This window comes from Natator depressus, chromosome 6 (genome assembly GCF_965152275.1).
Source record: "Natator depressus isolate rNatDep1 chromosome 6, rNatDep2.hap1, whole genome shotgun sequence".
NCBI lineage: Eukaryota > Metazoa > Chordata > Testudines > Cheloniidae > Natator > Natator depressus.
Genome location: NC_134239.1, coordinates 11,787,382 through 11,806,933, shown reverse-complemented (window position 1 = coordinate 11,806,933; position 19,552 = coordinate 11,787,382). Strand labels below are relative to the sequence as shown.

The 19,552-nt window shown below is 51.0% G+C and overlaps 1 protein-coding gene and 1 long non-coding RNA gene across 2 annotated transcripts in view; both read left to right on the top strand.

The window, feature by feature from the left end:
• The window catches only part of LOC141989694 (uncharacterized), a 57,737-nt gene extending 49,995 nt beyond the window's left edge, over positions 1-7,742 (top strand). Inside the window, exon 11 of the mRNA XM_074956629.1 lies at positions 6,643-7,742. Within this exon, the coding sequence (XP_074812730.1) occupies positions 6,643-7,742 (1,100 nt within the window). The remainder of the gene's footprint in view (positions 1-6,642) is intronic.
• A 5,875-nt stretch (positions 7,743-13,617) lies between these two features.
• Positions 13,618-19,319, top strand: LOC141988633 (uncharacterized). Its single transcript, XR_012639802.1, has 3 exons — positions 13,618-13,717; positions 15,813-15,865; positions 18,605-19,319. It is a non-coding gene; the product is annotated as an uncharacterized LOC141988633 (long non-coding RNA).
• The last annotated feature ends 233 nt before the right edge of the window (positions 19,320-19,552 follow it).

The following is a 19,552-nucleotide window of genomic DNA, read 5'->3' as shown; positions in this document are numbered from 1 at the left end:
GTGGTTTTGGGTACATGTCGTCATTCTCCCCTCCCTCCGTGAAAGCAACAGCAAACAATTGTTTTGCGCCTTTTTTCCTGTATTACCTGGGCAGACGCCATAGCACGGCAAGCATGGAGCCTGTTCAGTTCACCGCTGCAGTTGTGACCATTGTAAACAACTCGCACATTATCCTGCAGTATGTGCAGAATCTGCAAAACCGGGCGAGGAAGCAATGACAGTGCGATGATGATAGTGATGAGGACATGGACTCAGATGTTCCTGGAAGCACAGGATGTGGCAGTTGGGAGATCATGGTGCTGTTGGGCCAGGTTCATGCCGTGGAACGCTGATTCTGGGCCTGGGAAACAAGCAGTCTGGTGGGACTGTATAGTGTTGCAGGTATGGGATGATTCCCAGTGGCTGTGAAATTTTTGCATGTGTAATGCCACTTTCCTTGAACTTTGTGACTTGCTATCCCCTGCCCTGAAGTGCAAAGATACCAAAATGAGAGCAGCCCTCACAGTTGAGAAACGAGTGGCGATAGCCCTGTGGAAGCTTGCAACGCCTGACAGCTACCCGTCAGTCAGGAATCAATTTGGAGTGGGCAAATCTACTGTGGGGGCTGCTGTGATGCAAGTAGCCAATGCAATCACTGACCTGCTGCTATCAAGGGTAGTGACTCTGGGAAACGTGCAGGTCATTGTGGATGGCTTTGCTGCGATGGGGTTCCCTAACTATGGTGGGGAAATAGACAGAACGCATATCACTATCTTGGCACCAGACCACCAGAGCAGCCTCTACGTAAATCGCAAGGGGTACTTCTCAATGGTACTGCAAGCACTGGTGGATCACAAAGGACGTTTCACCGACATCGACATGGGATGGCTGGGAAAGATGCATGACGTTTGTGTCTTCAGGAACTCTGGTCTGTTTGAACAGCTGCAGGAAGGAACTTACTTCCCAGCCCAGAAAATTACTGTTGGGGATGTTGAAATGCCTATCGTTATCCTCGGGGACCCAGCCTACCCCTTAATGCCATGGCTCATGAAGCCGTACACAGGCACCCCGGACAGTAGTCAGGAGCCGTTCAACTATAGGGTGAGCAAGTGCAGAATGGTGGTAGAATGTGCATTTGGATGTATAAAAGCTCGCTGGTGCAGTTTACTGACTCGGTTAGACCTTGGTGAAACCAGTATTCCCATTGTTATTGCTTCTTGCCGTGTGCTCCACATTACCTGTGAGAGTAAGGGGGAGACGTTTATGGTGGGGTGGAAGGTCGAGGCAAATCGCCTGGTGGCCAGTTTCACGCAGCCAGACACCAGGGCGATTAGAAGAGCACAGCTGGGCGTGCTCTTGCTGCCTTTCCCACGTCAGATCCACCAGACAGCGGAGCAGTTTGCTCCCGCATTAGCTTGAGCATGGCGTCCTGCCTGCTCTCATCGCGCGCCTCCCTCCTCTCATCGCATTCATTGAACGCTTTCCTGGACTCTGCCATTGTTTGTTTCCCTGCATTCAGCTGGGCTCTGTCAGTGCGGGAGGACTGCCTAAGCTCTGAACACATGTTGTCCTGAATGCGTCTTTTTTTCGCCTTCTAATCTGGGACAGCCTCTGGGACGGAGATGATAGGGGGAGCATGGAAACATTTGCACCTGCGGGAGGAGAAAAAGGGAGAGTAGAATTTTAAGATACCAAAGGGGGGAGACTCTTTCTCAGTGAACCATGCAATTCATGGTACATTTAAAAGGAGAGCCTGCGGTTTCTGTGCGGATGCGCAACACAACCCCCCTCCACCACCACCACCACCACGTGGCTCTGATCAGGGCTGAGCCCTTTAAGCCAAACGCGAACAGCCCAGCGTGAGCGGACTTTTCCAGTAGCATTACTGGCCACGAATGCATCCCAATTCTTCAGGACAAAGGAATCATTAAACACACTTTCTTTTAAACCCTGTCTTGTATTTACAAAGGTACACCAGAAGTGCCTTCTCTGGCATCATAGTGGGAGGCCTTGGGGGGGGTGGAGGGTATTGGCTCCAGGGTGATGAACAGTTCCTGGCTGCCGGGGGGAATGGATTCACCGCTTGCTGCCTGTGCACTGCCCTCTTCCTCCTCCACAAAATCATCCTCCCTGCTCTGTGAGACCCCCCTTGCAGGTGTTCACGGACAGTGGTGGGGTAATGGTAGCATCCCCTCCCCAGATTTGCATGCATCTCATCATAGTTGCGGCATGTATGGGGCTGTGACCTCAAGTGACCGTTCACCTCTTTTGTCTTTTGGTAGGCTTGCCTGAGCTCTGTAATTTTCACAGGGCAGTGCTGTGTGTCCCTGGAGTAGCCTCTGTCCGTCATGCCCTGGGAGATTTTCTCATATATGTTGGCGTTCTGATTTTTGAACAGAGTTCTGCCTGCAGAACTCTTCTCCCGATACTGCGATGAGATCCAGTCCAGTACCTCCTGGAGCTGGAGCTCATTTGCGCATCTGGGACTGCATGGTCACCTGTCTGTGCTGGTGAACTGTGCATGGTCACTGATGAGCTCACCATGCTGCTCAAACAGGAAATGAAATTCAAAAGTTCCCGGGGCTTTTCCTGACTACCTGGCTAGTGCATCTGAGTTGAAACTGTTGTCCAGAGCGGTCACAGTGGAGCATTCTGGGATAGCTCCCGGAGGCCAATACTGTGGAATTGTGTCCACAGTACCCCAAATTTGAACCAGTGATGTTGATTTTACCACTACTCCCCTTGCCAGGGAGGAGTACAGAAATTGATTTTAAGAGCCCTTTAAGTCAACAAAACGGGGTTCGTTGTGTGGACAGATTTCATTTTAATTCAACCTAACGCGTTTAAATTCAACATAATCATGTACTGTGGACCAGGCCCAAGTAATTCATAACTATTTTCCTTTCCTATTTTAGGCTCAGATCCTACCCCATTGACACTGGTGTTCACTATGTTAGTTGACTGATTACTGCTAACTTTTTTTGGTGAAAACGAAACAAAAGAGGCATTTAACAGTTTGGCCATTGCTGCTTTTTCTCTTATTGTCTCTCCTTCTTCATTTAGTTATGGGCCTAGCCTGCCCTTCGTCTTCCTCTTGTTTCCCTTGTATTTATAAAATGCTTTCTTGTTCCTCTTTATATCCCTAGCTAGTTTAGCTTTTTGTTTTGCCTTGGCTTTTCTAATTTTGTCCCTACATGCTTGTGGTGCTTTTTTGTTTGTTTGTTTGTTTTTAAATATTCATCCTTTGTAACTTGACTTAGTCATACAAGAAGTTGTCAAAGTTCCTTGCCCACTCTGAACTCTAGGGTACAGATGTGGGGACCTGCATGAAAACCCCCTAAGCTTATTTTTACCAGCTTAGGTTAAAACTTCCCCAAGGTACCAATTATTTTACCTTTTGCCCTTGGACTTTATTGCTGCCACCACCAAGCGTCTAACAAATATATAGGGAAAGAGCCCGCCTGGAAACGTCTTTCCCCCCAAAACCCTACACCCCGTTTCCTGGGGAAGGCTTGATAAAAATCCTCACCAATTTGCATAGGTGAACACAGACCCAAACCCTTAGATCTTAAGAACAATGAAAAAGCAATCAGATTCTTAAAAGAAGAATTTTAATAGAAGAAAAAATAAAAGAATCATCTCTGTAAAATCAGGATAGTAAATACCTTACAGGGTAATCAGATTCCAAACATAGAGAATCCCTCTAGGCAAAACCTTAAGTTACAAAAAGACACAAAAACAGGAATATCCATTCCATTCAGCACAGCTTATTTTATCAGCCATTTAAACAAAAGAGAATCTAACGCATATCTAGCTAGATTACTTACTAAGTTCTAAGACTCCATTCCTGTTCTGTTCCGGGCAAAAGCATCACACAGACCGCGAGAACCTTTGTTTCCCCCCCCCCCCCAGCTTTGAAAGTATCTTGTCTCCTCATTGGTCATTTTGGTCAGGTGCCAGCGGGATTATCCTAGCTTCTTAACCCTTTACAGGTGAAATGGTTTTTCCTCTGGCCAGGAGGGATTTTAAAGGTGTTTACCCCTCCCTTTATATTTATGACAGAAGTAGAAACTCTTTTTTTTTGAGTTTCAGGTCATTGAAGATCTCCTGGTTAAGCCAGGGAGTCTTATTATCATACTTCCTCTCTTTCCTACTCATTGGATATCTGTGACCTAGGATGGGACCTAAAAATGATGGGACCTCAAAGCTGTGAAAGAGAAGTGGATCGGAGATGGGGAGGTTGGGAGTTGGAAGAGGGTGGGATAGTGATATGGGACAATGTGTGGAGGGGGAAGATTTGAGGGATGCTGAGGGAAAGAGAGAGGTCTCTGTGGTGGGGGAGCATATGGGAGCTGCATTTACCTAGTGGGTAGGACATTGCAGTAGGATTCAGAAGATCTTGGTTCAGTTCTAGAAGCGAGTCACTACAGCTCCAGCATGCCTCAGATTCCCCAGCTGTGTAATGGAAAGGGCACTGGGGCGATGAGGATAAAATCCATCTGTGTGTGTCAGTGGGTCTGGCACTGGGGGTCAGACAAGCACCTGGCTAGAAAGACACGCCTGCCGGTCCATAGACCGCAACACCACCTTCTAGGCTTCCCATATCTCAGAAAATCATACCAAGCAGGGGTGCCCAAGAGATTTTTCAAATGGGCTTCATGCCTGCCCCTCCTGACTCAGGCTGTACGTGCTGGTGTCCTAAGGCCCTTGGCACCTGGATCCAGAAATACTTCAGATGGGGACAAAAACCTCCTTGCAGCCTGGGAGAGCATCCCAGAGTCACTGGCCCTTGGCAGAGAAGGCGCTGTCCTCTCGAGGTTTCCACCTCACCCCCTCTCTGCTGCTTCACTTCACACATGACCTCTCAGGCTGGAGAAACCTGCCCCAGCGAACAAGGAGAAAGATGGGCGTGACTCAGGGCAGGGCAGGATCAGTCACGTGTGATGAGTGTGAGGTAACACCACACGGAGGACGCCATTTTGTAGAGCAGGTCTCCGGCACTTCCAGCGCTTCACTGTAACGCTCTAAAACTGCCCCACGTTCTAGGCAGCTGCTGCTGGGCATGTTTGGTAGCCAGACGAAATCGTCCTTCAGGCCACAGCTTGGAGTACCCTGGTGTATAGGCTGGGTGTGAGGGAGTGGGGGTGGAATGGCCATTGTCACATCCCCTCTCCTCCTGTTCTCTAAGTGGCACAAAATCGTTCTTACTTACATTGCTTCAGTGTCCATGCTTAGCCCAGCCCTCAGCTTGAATGCAGTCTGTGGCTGTCTGTAGCTCAAAGGCCTGCCAGGTAGCAGCCATTCACCCCTTCCAGCTCAGCAGTGTCACTGATTGGGTTGTAAAACAAGACATGGTTTTCTGATTGCATCACACAAACCCTGAATGACTTGTCATCCCCTCAACCCACTTCCCACCCCCAAAAAACCCCCTACCCTTTTGAGGGTTTTAGTTTAGTTTTAGTTTTGCACAAAGAGTGAAACGTCAGGCAGAGAGTAAATGACTGCTTTAGAAGGAATTCCTTGAAAAGGACTCACTCCCCCGCAGGAATAAACTGCGTAGTTCTAAGCAGCTTTAGACCGGTCTCACTGCATCAGCATGAGCTAGTTTTGAACCAATATGGTTAAAACAGCGCAAACACTGTGGAACAGGCCTCATGGTATAAAACAGGAGAATGTGAAGAACCAGCCACATGTAAATAGAAACCTCTGATTGAAATATAACCAAAATCAATTTGAAGTAAACCCTGGACCCTACTTTTTAGCACTTAGAGCACCTAGTTCTGGATAAGGGCCCTGTTGTGCCAGGCACTGTCTGTATCCTGGGCAAGCTACAGTTTAATCATCAAAGAAAATCCAAGAGGTGCATGGCGCACGAGGGAGCAGGCGCTAGGCGCTGCAAACAACATAGGGTAGAACCACCCTGAGTCAGGCTGCAGATTTGTCATGGCATTTTGTATAAAAAATTACAGAAAATTTAGTAAAAGTCACAAGTCACTAAATTTCCTGTGACTGCTCCTTGATTTTTAACAAAACCTGCCCTCCTCCTTGCCATGGGGCACCCACCCAGCACCTCCCCCAGTGCTGCAAACCTGACCGCAGCCTGGTGCAGAGGGGTTGGTGCGGGCTAGAGAGGATCTGGGTGGCAAGGCCATTCACTGTAGTTTGGCTTGCCTCCCCTACCATTATCACTGGGGGGCGGGGGCAAATCTGAGTGGTGCTGTAACCCCGCAGACCAGGTCTCAGTACCCAGAGAGAGGCGTTCTGTGAGACAGAAGCCGCCATTGCAGGGTGAGGCACCCATCCAAAAAACAGTCACAGACAAATGGTGAAATCGCTCCATCTGTGACATTTTCCATCCTTGACAAACCTGTAGCCTTAACTGTGAGCTCTCTCCAGCAGGGCTCGGGATCCTGGGGGGAACGAGGACACAGTCTGAATGTGGAGAAAGCACGGTAGGGAAGCAGGATTCCACATCCCACAGAGGGATCCATGCACAGGACGCAGTCCATCCCCGGGGTAAACTCAGCCAGAGACCAGACCTTGCTACACACCAGAGACTCCCCATGGGCCAGCGTCCCCACCACTGCATCGACTGCGCCAAGAGGTTCAGCAACCCGTCCGCGCTGAACCAGCACCAGTGCACGCACACCAGGGAGTGGCTGCACCGCTGCTCTGACTGCGGCAAGGCCTTTGCATGGCGCTCACACCTGAGAAGACACCAGCGCGCACACACCGGGGAGCGGCCGCATCGCTGTGCTGACTGCGGGAAGGGCTTTGCAGAGAGCTCAAAGCTGAGAACACACCAGCGCACGCACTCTGGGGAGCGGCCGCACCGTTGTGCCCACTGTGGTAAGGGATTCTGCAGTGCCTCCACACTGACACTGCACCGGCGCACGCACACCGGGGAGCAGCCGCATCGCTGTGCTGACTGCGGGAAGGGCTTTGCAGAGAGCTCAAAGCTGAGAATACATCAGCGCACGCACACCGGGGAGCGGCCCTACCACTGTGCTCACTGCGGCAAGGGCTTTGCACAGAGCTCAACCCTAAGAATACACCAGCGCACGCACACTGGGGAGCAGCCACATCGCTGTGCTGACTGCGGCAAGGCCTTTGCACGGAGCTCACACCTGAGAAGTCACCAGCGCGCGCACACCGGGGAGCGGCCGCATCGCTGTGCTGACTGCGGGAAGGGCTTTGCAGAGAGCTCAAAGCTGAGAATACATCAGCGCACGCACACCGGGGAGCGGCCCTACCACTGTGCTCACTGTGGCAAGGGCTTTGCACAGAGCTCAGCCATGAGAATACACCAGCGCACGCACACTGGGGAGCGGCCGTACCACTGCACTGACTGCGGCAAGGGCTTTGCAGACGGCTCAAGCCTGAGAACACACCAGCGCACGCACTCCGGGGAGCGGCCGCACCGTTGTGCCCACTGTGGTAAGGGATTCTGCAGTGCTTCCACACTGACACTGCACCAGCGCGTACACACCGGGGAGTGGCCGTACTGCTGTGTTGACTGCGACAAGGGCTTTGCACGGCGCTCAGAGCTGAGCAGACACCAGCGCATGCACACTGGGGAGCGGCCGCATCACTGTGCTGACTGCGGGAAGAGCTTTGCGGAGACATCAACCCTGAGAATACACCAGCGCATACACACCGGGGAGCGGCCATATCGCTGCACTGACTGTGGCAAGGATTTTGCACAGAGTTCAACCCTGAGAACACACCAGCGCACACATCGGGGAGCAGCCGAACCACTGTGATGATTCTGGTAAGAACGTGAAAAAAACCAATCCACCCACCCAGCACCAGTGCACGCACACTGGGGGACATTCCGACACGCTGGCTGCAGCAAGAGCTTTGCACGGGCCGCCTCCTTGCAATCACATTGGTTCTTTCACAGCCGAGAGCAGCAGTACAGCTGTGCTGACTGGCGCAAGCACTTTGCTAGATTGGCCAACCTCACCCGGCACCCGGTCACACACACCGGTGCCCCTCTGCCACCGCCAGGGCCTGAGGGGCTTCTGCAGCCCGTGGGCCTGACACAGCGCCAGCAGATGCAGACCAGGGAGTGGTCCTGTCCCCATGATGCCCAGCAGAGAGACTGGGGGGCAGGGGAGGGGATTTGGCTGAGCAAGTGTGGGGAAGAGCAGACAGGTGGAGGGAGTTTAGAGCAGATGATCACAGCCTACTGCATTAGGGAGCCCTCCCCCTCATGTAGGTGGGATCCAGCCATGTCTCTCTTTCTGTCCTACACTCACTCACTCATTTCACTGGGGTGTAGCCAGGATAACCCCTTCTCTCTCTCTCTCTCTCCTCCCGTCTAGATGGGACCCAGCCAGGAACTTCCTCCCCCCCACACCTAGCTCTGTTCCAGCCAGCGGGTGACTCTTGGGTGACATCTAGAGGTGGGATTTGCAGTCCTCCTTCAGCATGAATTGGGCTGAGGGGCGGGGCCGGGCAGGACAGCCTAGTGTGTGTGATTGAAAGAAGATTCAGGAACTGCACATGCTGTCTACTTTAAATAGGAATGTGATGAAGAAGAACTACGCCCCTAATGTGTAACAAAGGTCTGTCTAACCAGGTGTTTCTTTGCTATTAAAAAAGCTGATGCATTCACACGGCAGGTGGAAAAGCCAATGTAAAGTGCAACCAATCAAAGTGTTCCAGGCCCTAACTGACCATGAGGCCTGATGAACTGTGTGACTGGCAGGTGCACAGAGAGAGTTTCCCATTACTCCTGGGGGAATTCTGCCCCTAAAAATTCTGCAAACAATATTTTAAAATTTTGCATATTTAATTTGTCAAAATAACACAATATAATCACACTGGTTTCAGAGTAGCAGCCGTGTTAGTCTGTATCTGCAAAAAGAAAAGGAGGACTTGTGGCACCTTAGAGACTAACACATTTATTTGAGCATAAGCTTTCGTGAGCTACAGCTCACTTCATCAGATGCATGAACACTAGTTTCAGTTATTTTGGTAATTAATTTCAAAATTCCTGTCAGCAAGTATGTCTGTAGCAATGGAGGGAACAAAAAAAAGATTCAGAAAGTGTTTTTTGACAAATAGATTCTTTACAAGGCATATTAACACAGAACTCTGAGTAAGAATTCATGTAAACTATAATACAGAAACCTATTTCCTGCACCCCTCAGCAGTAGTACAAAGGCTTGGGGGAGTCAGGAGTAACAGAGGAGCTGAGAGAGAGGGAAGTAATTGCTGGAAGTAGCCTGGGAGTGAAGCAGGAGGGTTGTTGGGTGTGGGTGGGAGAAGTATGTAACAGATTTGGGGGGGCGGGGATTGTTAGAGAGTTGGGGAGCCTCCCCCATACTTCCCTGGCTGACTCCCTAGCCTCTCCCATTCAGTTAGGCACATCTGCCCCATTCCTGTGTGTCCCTGCACCTTCCTTTCCCTATCCCTGTGTGACCCTGCACTCCCACTCAGCCACACCTGCCGCTGTGTAGCCCCTGTCCCTGTGTGGTCCTGCACCCCACTCCCACTTAGACCCTCACCCCAGTCTTCCCCCCCCACCAGCCCTTCTGAACCCCAGCCTATGTGATCCCCGCAGCAGCCCTATGTGCCCTGCTCTGTCTGCCCCCCCCCCATATTTCCTGCTTCCTCACCTGGCCCTTTTGGGCAGTTTGCTGTGAGGAATGCCACTTCTGCTACAGCTCTGAGCTGGCTGCCCTCTGTTCTGGCGCCATAACAGCTCCTGGTGGGAGAAAGGTGTAACTGCAGCGCCTTGCTGGCAAAATGTATTTTCTGCCAAAGGGAAAAAAAAAGTCTGCTGGGGACATGAATTCTGCGCCTGTGCAGTGGTGCACAATTTCCCCAGGTCTATACAGGAGACCACATTCAGCCTGAGCTCCTGTATAACACAGGCCAAAGAAGTTCCCTGAGTTAATGCCTGTTTGAACTACAGCAGAACTTTCCTTTTTTTTTTTAAATCCAGTCTTGATTTAAAAATTGCCAGAGATGAAGAATCCACCAGGATGCTTCAGAAGTTATGAATTGTGCATGCATGGTTAAAAGTAGGGAAGGAAGTGTGTTTTTATTTTACCATGTGTCTGTGAAGAAGAGCTTTAAGTTGCCATCTCTTCCCCTCCCCTCCCCTCCCCCCGACAGCTCACACTGCAGTGAAGAGATGAATTCTCTGTTGTAAAAACAGCTTATGCACACGGCGAAATGGTTGTGGATGTTCTCAGAGGAGAGTCAAACAGCACAATGCCTCTTGCAGGGCAGCAGCCATTGCACCAGATGTGCAAAGGTGGGCTGAAGGCAGCAGTAGCCGGCTGCATAGTGTGGGCTTCATTTCCTTTGGGAAGTGGCTGCTTTCTCCCCTCCATGAAAGTCTGTCTGATGCTTTGATCGTCCCACCGCTTACACAATAGCACCTTGATTGGATTGACACAGCCCACTCTGACGTGTGCTTTGGGGCTGGAGAAGGAAAAAATCCCTCACAACACTTGGGGTAGGAGGGTTGTTTAATTTGGTTGTACTTGAAATATATTATTCTATTGAAATACTTGAAGATGGGGGCCAGCTTTGCGATGTACAGCCACTTAGTGCCACAAAGCCACTTAGTGCCTCAATCCCCATTATACAAATGGGGAAACCAAGGCACAGAGAGCCTCACCCAAGGTCAGTCAACAGGCCAGCAGCAGAGCTGGGAATGGAACTCTGGTCTCCTGGATCCCAGCCCATAGCTCAGCCCACTGAACCACACTGCCTTTAAAAACAGCTCTTCAGTGTGTAATGTCTTGCTGTGCCTTTAAATGAAAACACTGGGCTTCACACTGCCAAACTGGGCAAGGAGTGATCTGACCACCCAGGAATGCCCCAGCTTTTAATGAGATGAAAGGAGGGGCCTGTTCCACAGTGTGTACTTATTGTATGACTGGTAGGGTTGCCACCTGTCCAGGTTTTGGCTTTTGTGTCCGGGTGCCATTTAGGGTTTCTGGGTGTCTGGCTTTTGGGATCTGGCAACCCTAAATGGTGCCCGAACCAAAAGTCCGGTTACGGGGCGGGAGGAGGCAGCAGTGCTGAGCGAAGAGAAAGGAGCTGAGGCAGGCGTACCAGAAGGCAAGGGAGGCAAACCATCACTCTGGTCCCGCGCTGAAGACCTACCCCTTCTATCAGGAGCTGGATGCCACCCTTGGTGGTGACCTCACCTCCACCGCCAAGAGCCCTGTGGATACTTTGGCGGGGCTGCAGGAGGTGGACAGGGGGCTCAAGCCCAAGAACGAAGTCCTGGACAAAGGTCAAGCTGGAGAACGTTGTGGAGTCGGTGGTAGGGTCATCCGGTGGCACAGCGAGTCAGGAATTCTCCGCTCCGGAGGGGTCTAGCCGGTCTCAGCGGTCTGTTTGTGGCCCACAAGACACGGGAGAGAAGAACCGTAGTAAATGTTCATTTTGGAGCTCATGCTGCTCAGTTATATGAGGTAGACCTGTTCTTTCCTATGTATATTGTGGCAGTGGGTGAAGGGATAGAGAAATTAAAAAGAAAAAAATAAATAAAACCCAGAAGCCTGCACACACAGTCCCAGTCACAAACCCCTCCCAGCCCTACTTCCCAAAACGAATAAGCATTCATTCAAGCCAACTTATGAACCACCATAAGCATACATTCAAATTAGTTTTATAGATGTCATCCACTCACATACACATTCATACTTGTTTTTCAGCATTATTTTATACAGAATACGCACACAGCCTAGCTTAAAGGAAATCTAACAGTGTTCAATTGTTCAATACACCCCATGTAGACAAAATGTAGGGCTAGTTTACACTATTTTATGTTAGAGTTGATTGCACTTTTTACCAGAGCTATAAATGTTGTTTTCTGACCTCTCTACACACATACAGACACATAACACTTTAACATCCACCCTTCCCTCCTCTTTCTCAAAACAATTAAGCATACACTCAAACCAAACTGCATATTATTTTATAGATAAACTACTTTAAGCATACGTTCAAGTTAGTTTTATTGACAGTTAAGTCTCACAGACCATCATACTTGTTTTCAGCAGTATTTTATACAAAACACACAGAGCCTGTCAGGTAAATCTAACAATGTAAAATTGGACAATACACCCACGTATGAGACAAAATGCAGAGCTGGTTATTGATTTATTTGGCACATTTAGCAAAATACTAAAAAAGAAATAAGAAACTCATGAAACACTTAGGCCTGGCAGAAGCTATAAAAAGCCCTAGAAACATCTGCATTTTGCCTCTTCCCTGCACTGATCTCTGGACTATGGACTTATAATAAAAGGAGCGTTCTAACCAATGGACTCGGGACGTTCCATTCTTTTGGATGCCATCAGAGACTTAACAAGCCAACAGTTTATTCCATCACTGCTTCAAACCGGACACAAGCACTTTGCAATGTGTGTATGTATTTGATTCCTTTAACAGTTTTTACCCTCACCTCTTTCTTTCGCTTATACATAAACCTTTAGCTCAGGGGTCTCAAACACGCAGTTCCCTGTTCCCGGCCAATGGGAGCTTCGGGGGAGGTACCTGGAGGAGCAGCCAGGGCAACACACAGACCCCTGTACCCGCCCTCCCCCAGGTTCCGTCCGCTTCCCGGAGCGGCGCGGGGGCAGGGCAGGCTCCCTTCCTGCCTGCCTGCCCTGCCCCGGTGCGTGCCAGGCCAGAGCCTGCCCCCCAAAACCCCTCCTGCAGCCGAACCCCCTGCCCTGAACCCCCTCCTGCACCCCGACCCCCTGCCCTGAGCCCCCTGCTGCACCCCACACCCCTCCTGCACCCTGAGCCCCCTGCTGCACCCCGCACCCCTCCTGCACCTCAACTCCCTGCCCTGAGCCCCCGCCACACCCTACCTGCACCCCCTGGGGGCAGGGAGGGGGCGGAGTTGGGGTTGGGATTTTGGGGAAGGGGTTGGAATGGGGGCAGGGAAGAGGCAGGGCAGGGGCAGAGCCTCATGGAAGGGGTGGAGTGGGGGCGGGGCTGCAGGTGGGGGGGTGTCAATGATGCAGCCCTCGGGCCAAGGTACTAATCCTCATGTGGCCCTCGTGGTCATTTGAGTTTGAGACCCCTGCTTTAGATATTAGATACCAAAGGATTGGCAACAGCGATTATTGGGCAAGATCTGAGCTGTATATTAACCTGGGTTTGTGGCTGGGCCTTTGGGCTCAGAAGAACTCCTTGTTTGATGAAGTTGGTTTTCAATAACCACTCATCATTAAGTCTAGTGTGTGGGTGATGAAACAAAGGCCTGGGATACCTAAGGTGTGAAGGGTTCATGTTTAGTCCATCCACCTGGAAACAGTCAGGGCACACCCTGACCGTTGTGTAGGAGCAACACATTGCTCCATCCAAGGACGAGGACCAGATATGAACCCTGGGAAGTTAATTAAAGGACAGTAATCGTGGGAAGCTTCCTTGGCCTGGCCTCAAGGCCTGAGAATTAGGATTGTAGTAGATAGAGGCTGGAAAATAAGAATATTAATCAAAGTCATGTATTCCTTTGTTGTGTCTTTTTGCGGTGGAAGTAGGTAATGCGCAGGGGGGAGAAATATAATAAAAGGGAAGGTGGAAAGCTGACAGGCAGCAGCCCTTTTCAGCTAACCAGCTTGCTTGCTTGGATAAACCTGTGTTCTGTCTCATCATTGAACCGCCACAACTGGCGCCCAAACGTGGGGCCCTCAGCACTCACCTCGCCCGGCAAGGGTTTCAGACGCGTCACTCATCCGCTTCGCGGATCCCGGTGAGTATTTTTCATTGTGGTAAGTATGGGAAGCTCCCTCTCTGCTTTGCAAGTGCAACACCGCAATGAGCTACAGTATCTGCTGCGTAAGGCTCAGCATGACTGCCCCGCTCGAGAACTCACTCTCCTGCTACAGGAGGTGAGTGCCCAGTGCCCGTGGTACCCTGAAGCCGGAACCCTTAAGCTAGCGGACTGGGAGCGGTTGGGCCAGACATTGCATGAAGAGCCTCGGGCGCCCGTGCAGGCTTTACATGCCTGGCACCTCTGCCGCGATGCGATACAGCGTGTTGCCTCGGACAGGCCCTCCCTCGCGAGGCTGGTGATCTCACCACGCCCGTCGGCTCCTGCAGCCACCCCCCCTCCTACCGATGCAACACAGTGTGTCGCTTCGGAAGAACCCTCTCCCGCACCAACAGAGGGGCTGCCGATTTCGCCACCGCCGTCGGCTCCTGCAGCCATCCCTCTCCCTGCTTCGCCCCCAGTGCCTTTATTACCACCGCCTCCCTTACCTTCCCCACCAGAGCCGGTCTGTGATTACCATCCCCCCCTGAAACCCCATGCTTCGGGGCCCCCCAGGGGGTCGTCTGCATCTGCTCAGAGGCTTTCGCTGGTGCAACAAATGGTTCACGCAGCGAAGGCTCGCTCAGATCTTACAGCAGAGGAGCTGGCTGAGCTGGTCTCGGTTTGTCCGGTGACCTGGCAGAACGATGGCCAGGGCAACCCGGTTGGAACCTGGGTCAGTTTGCCTTACTCGGTGATTAGAGAGGTAAAGAAAGCAATTCGCGAGTTCGGTCTGACTAGCACGTTTGTGCGTGGTCTCATTGAAGGGCTAGGTAGTGGATACTCCCTGATCCCTGAAGATTGGAAGGCGCTGTTGCGCATGATGCTGTCACCCAGTCAATATGTTATTTGGATTAGTGAGTATCGGCAGGAGGCGGAACGCCAGGCCCAGATTCATAGAGCGGAAGGTATTATTTTTGAGCACTTGGCAGGGGAGGGACCGTTTGCTACCGTTGAGATGCAAACTCAACTCCCTCAGGCCCTCTTCCCCCTTATTTCCACCTGCGCCCAGCATGCTTTCCGGAAGGTCCCGGATTCAGGCAAGCCTACTAAAAGCTTTGTTAGTATCCGTCAGGGTGCATCAGAGTCCTTTCTGGATTTTACCAACAGATTGCAGGAGGCTATCCTCCGACAGGTGGATAACGCTGTGGCAGCTCAGGAAATCCTGTTAAAAATGGCAGTTGAAAATGCAAATGAGGATTGCCGCCGCGCTCTCCAGACGGCGCAAGCCTCTGGCATTTTAGAGCTCTCAGACATGCTACGGGCGTGCCAAAACATCGGCACACAAGCCCATAAAGCTGGAGTTCTGGCTGCCGCCCTAAAAAGAACCGGAAAAGAGGGGAAGCGTTGTTACCGCTGTGGCAAGGAGGGTCACTTCCAGCGGGAGTGCCGCTCATCAAAGGCACCCGCCCGACCCTCAAAAAAGTGCCCCAAGTGTCAAAAGGGCTATCACTGGGCTAATCAGTGTCGTAGCGGGCCGGGAAACCGCGCGGCGGGTCCCCCCCGAACCCAGGGCCAAACGGGGGTGTTTCCCACTCAGACAACCGTTCCTCTGCCTTAAAATCCATAGACTCTATGAGGGCGGCGACTGCTGGAAGTGCAGGGCTTGATTTGATCATGCAGGAGGACACTGATTTTCGGCTGCCAGGGGAGGTCTGCGCCATACCTACCCAGGTGACGGGACCTCTCCCTGCCGGCTTTGTGGGTCTCGTTCTCCCTCGCTCTCATGCTGGGAAACAGGGCTTTTTTGTCATCCCCGGGGTCATTGATGCCGATTACACCGGCATTATTAAGGTTCAGGTGTGGACTCATCTTCCACAGTCGCTCCCGCGTGGACGATCAATTGCACAATTGATTTTAGTCCCCTATCAGGTGCCAGCTGCCGAGGATCGAACTCGGGGCGGAGGCGGCTTTGGATCAACGTTGTCTCACTCGCCGTCTCACAGCACGTCCTCTCCACTTGTTGCTCTGACAATGTCAGTCCGCCCCTCGAAACCTCAGTTAACACTTCTCTTAAATGATGTTCCTTTCACAGGGCTGGTGGACACTGGAGCTGACGTTACGGTGATTCGTGATCCAGAGTGGCCGGTTAGTTGGCCTACGGTTCCTTCTAAAGAGTTGTGGGGGATCGGGGGTAGTAAACCCGGGCGACAGAGTTTGTCTTGGGTCACAGTCTCTAAACCGGGAGGCCGTACCCTTGCTACTATCCGCCCTTTTGTGCTCCCTGTCCACCTCAATATTTGGGGCCGTGATTTACTCGCAAAGCTGGACACCACCCTCGATATTAATATCTAATGGCTCAAAATCCTCCCTCACCCACATTGCCCTCCGCATTGCCCTTGGTATGGCAATCCTTAGAGCCCGTCTGGATTGACCAGTGGCCCCTCCCTCTAGAAAAGCTAAAAGCGCTTCAATCGCTTGTGCAGCAGCATTTGCTGGCACAGCGCTTGGAAAGCTCTACTAGTCCCTGGAACACCCCGGTGTTCGTTATTAAGAAAAAATCCGGTGCATGGCGGCTGTTGCATGACTTAAGGGAAATAAATAAATGCATCCAACCTATGGGCCCCTTGCAATATGGATTACCAAATCCAAATTTAATTCCTCAAACCGATCAGCTCTGTGTATTAGATTTAAAAGATTGTTTTTTCACCATCCCCCTTTGCCCACAAGATCGCGAAAAATTCGCGTTCACGGTGCCACAATATAATAATCAGCAACCCTCTCAAAGGTATCAGTGGAAGGTCTTACCCCAGGGAATGCAAAATAGTCCAACCTTGTGTCAGCTTTTTGTGGATCGGGCCCTCACCCCTTTTCGTGCCCGGTACCCTACGCTAAAGGTCTACCATTATATGGATGACATTTTGCTTAGTGGTCCCCAGGTCACGGAACAACAGATTGAATCTTTGTCTCAAATCCTCGGCCAAAATGGCCTGTTGGTGGCACCAGAAAAAATCCAACGCTCTTATCCCTACCACTACCTCGGCCATAAGGTTTTACAAACCTATGCTGCTCCGGTTCGTCCGGCACTAACTCTACCTCAACCCCTAACCCTTGTTAAATTACAACAAATTTTGGGTCATTTAAATTGGATTCGGCCCTATTTTCGTCTCCCCACCTCAATGCTGCAGCCGTTGTTCGAGCTCCTACGTGGAGCCCGAGCACCGGGTGCAGTTATTGCCATCACTAAAGAGCACATTGCCTGCATTCGACAAATTAATGCAGCATTAAGTCAGCAGTTTGTGGACAGACCCCCTGAGGTCCGTCCCCTACGGCTGATTCTTCTTGCCACCCCTCATACGCCCACTGCGGCTCTGTTTGTACCCCGTACGAATACAGCCGTCTCTATCATAGAGTGGCTGTACCTCTCCTCCACTCCTCCTCGGAATATTTACCCATATCTAGATGCCCTGTCTGATCTTGTTCGTAAAGCCCGCCACCGTGCAGTGCAACTTACTGGCACTGATTTAGTTGATATTGTGTTCCCCTTGTCCCGTAGTGAATTTGATTCCTTGTGCCACACCTCCTTGGCTTGGCAGGTTGCTCTTTGTGATTATGTGGGAGAAATTTCTTATAATCCCCCAAAAGATCCTCGGTTGGTAATTACACAAAAGGTGCCTCTAATTGTTCATCGTCTTAGCCGCTCTCAACCCATTGTTTCTGCTGTTACTCTTTTTACTGATGGCTCTCCACATCGAGGTGTCGTCACCTATCAATCAGGTGACCCCCCTCGTTGGCGTTCTCGTTTTACACTGCCTCAGCGTTCCGCGCAGCGTTCAGAACTGGCTGCTGTTATTTTAGCCTTTCAACTTTTCGCTGATTGTCCCTTTAATTTAATTGTGGACACCCATTATGTTTATCAAGTGATTGATCATTTACCCCTTGCCCTCATTACCCCTCAGGTCGATGCGGACCTCCTTCGCCTATTTTTGTCTTTGCAATATCTTATTTCCACTCGTAATTTCCCTTATTTTGTTGCTCATATTCGCAGTCATACCCCTCTGCCTGGGTCACTCACTGAGGGCAATGCACGCGCTGATCGCGCGTTACGTGGTCACGTAAATTCCCTCTTTTCTGACCCCATTGAAAGCCATGCCTTTTTCCATCAGTCTGCCTCTGTTTTGGCCCGGCAGTTTCACATTCCTGCTGATCATGCACGTTCCATTGTTCGTTCCTGCCCCCACTGTGCCGCTGCTGCTCCTACTTTTTCTTATGCCGTTAACCCCAGAGGTACCGCAGCAAATCAGCTATGGCAAATGGATGTCACTCATGTGCCACAGTTCCGCCCCTATTCCTTTTTACATGTTTCTGTTGATACTTATTCGGGATTTCTGTGGGCAACCCCACAGTGTGGGGAAGCCACTGCTAAAGTTATTCACCATTTGCTAGCCTGTTTTTCTGTTATGGGTCGCCCAAGCCAAATTAAAACGGATAATGCCCCAGCTTACTGCTCCACAGCCCTCTCCACTTTTTGCGCCCAATGGAACGTCCGTCTTAAACACGGCATCCCTTATAATTCCACGGGCCAAGCCATTGTTGAACGTGCCAATCGCACGCTCAAAACCTTGCTTGATAAACAATTAAAACAAGGGGAGCTGCGTCTCCGAACCTTAGGAGACATTCAACAACAAATGCATATCCTTTTGTTTACTTTAAATAATTTAACACTGAACGCAGATCAGCAGACCCCCGCGGATCGCCATTTTCACAAATCTGAGGTACTGGAAAGACCGCGTGTCTTTTACCGTCAGCTGCCCGATCTGCAGTGGCTGGGCCCAGTACCTCTAATCACTTGGGGTCGGGGATATGCTGCTGTCTCTCTCCCTGCAGGACCGTTGTGGGTTCCAGCCCGGTGTGTGCGACCAGCACTGAAACAGCATGGCGTGGCGCCAGGGGCTGTCGAACCCCATACCGGAGTTTCAGCTGACCCTAGAGGAGAACGTGGTGCCTCCCGGGTCGACAACGGCGGGACGGAAACGGAAGAGGCGTAGCGTCCCAAGCCAGCCCGTGACATGGGGAGCAGTAAAAGCATTGGTCGTGGCGGCTCAACGAAGACTGGCAGCAAATCAACAGCCAGAGACTCCTGAGACTTTGTTTGTGGCGATTCTCGCCCAAATCACTGCTAATTCTGTGCTGATTGTATGCCTTTTGTGCCTGCTATTTCCTGTAGGGGTTGGCTCGGGAGCGCTTCCCCCGTTACGGGCCCGAATGACATATAACATATGGGAAAGATTGGCTTCAATAGCAAATGTTACCCACTTTTGTTTGTCTGATTCTGTAGCAGCCGGAGAATTGTTAGGTACATGCCTTATACCAGTATGTCATCACCCTGAGGAAATAGGGAATGAGACAATGCTCGCTGCTTACGCGAATCTCTCTTCCCAGTACTCTGGCATGGCTAATTGGGGCCCGGCCAACTATACCTTGCCTCACACGGCTATATCCCTCCACACACCGTACCCGGCCGGGGCCAACAATGTCACCTGTGCGCGTGTGGTTAATTGCACTAGTACAAAGGTGCCCTTGGGCTGTCGGCAAATTCCTCAACCCCTTTTAAATTGTTCCCACGCCGTGAATGTCTCATATAATTATGGCCATATCATCCTACCATCAGGGTGGTTTTTTACCTGTGGCTCACGCACCTTTAGTTATATTCCTGCAAATTTAAGTGATGGCACCCTTTGCTGTCTTAGTAGAATGACGCTTATATTGCCTTTTGCCAGCCAAAGGCACAGTAAAAGAAGTGTACCCCTTTCAGATAATTGTGTTGCAGATGTT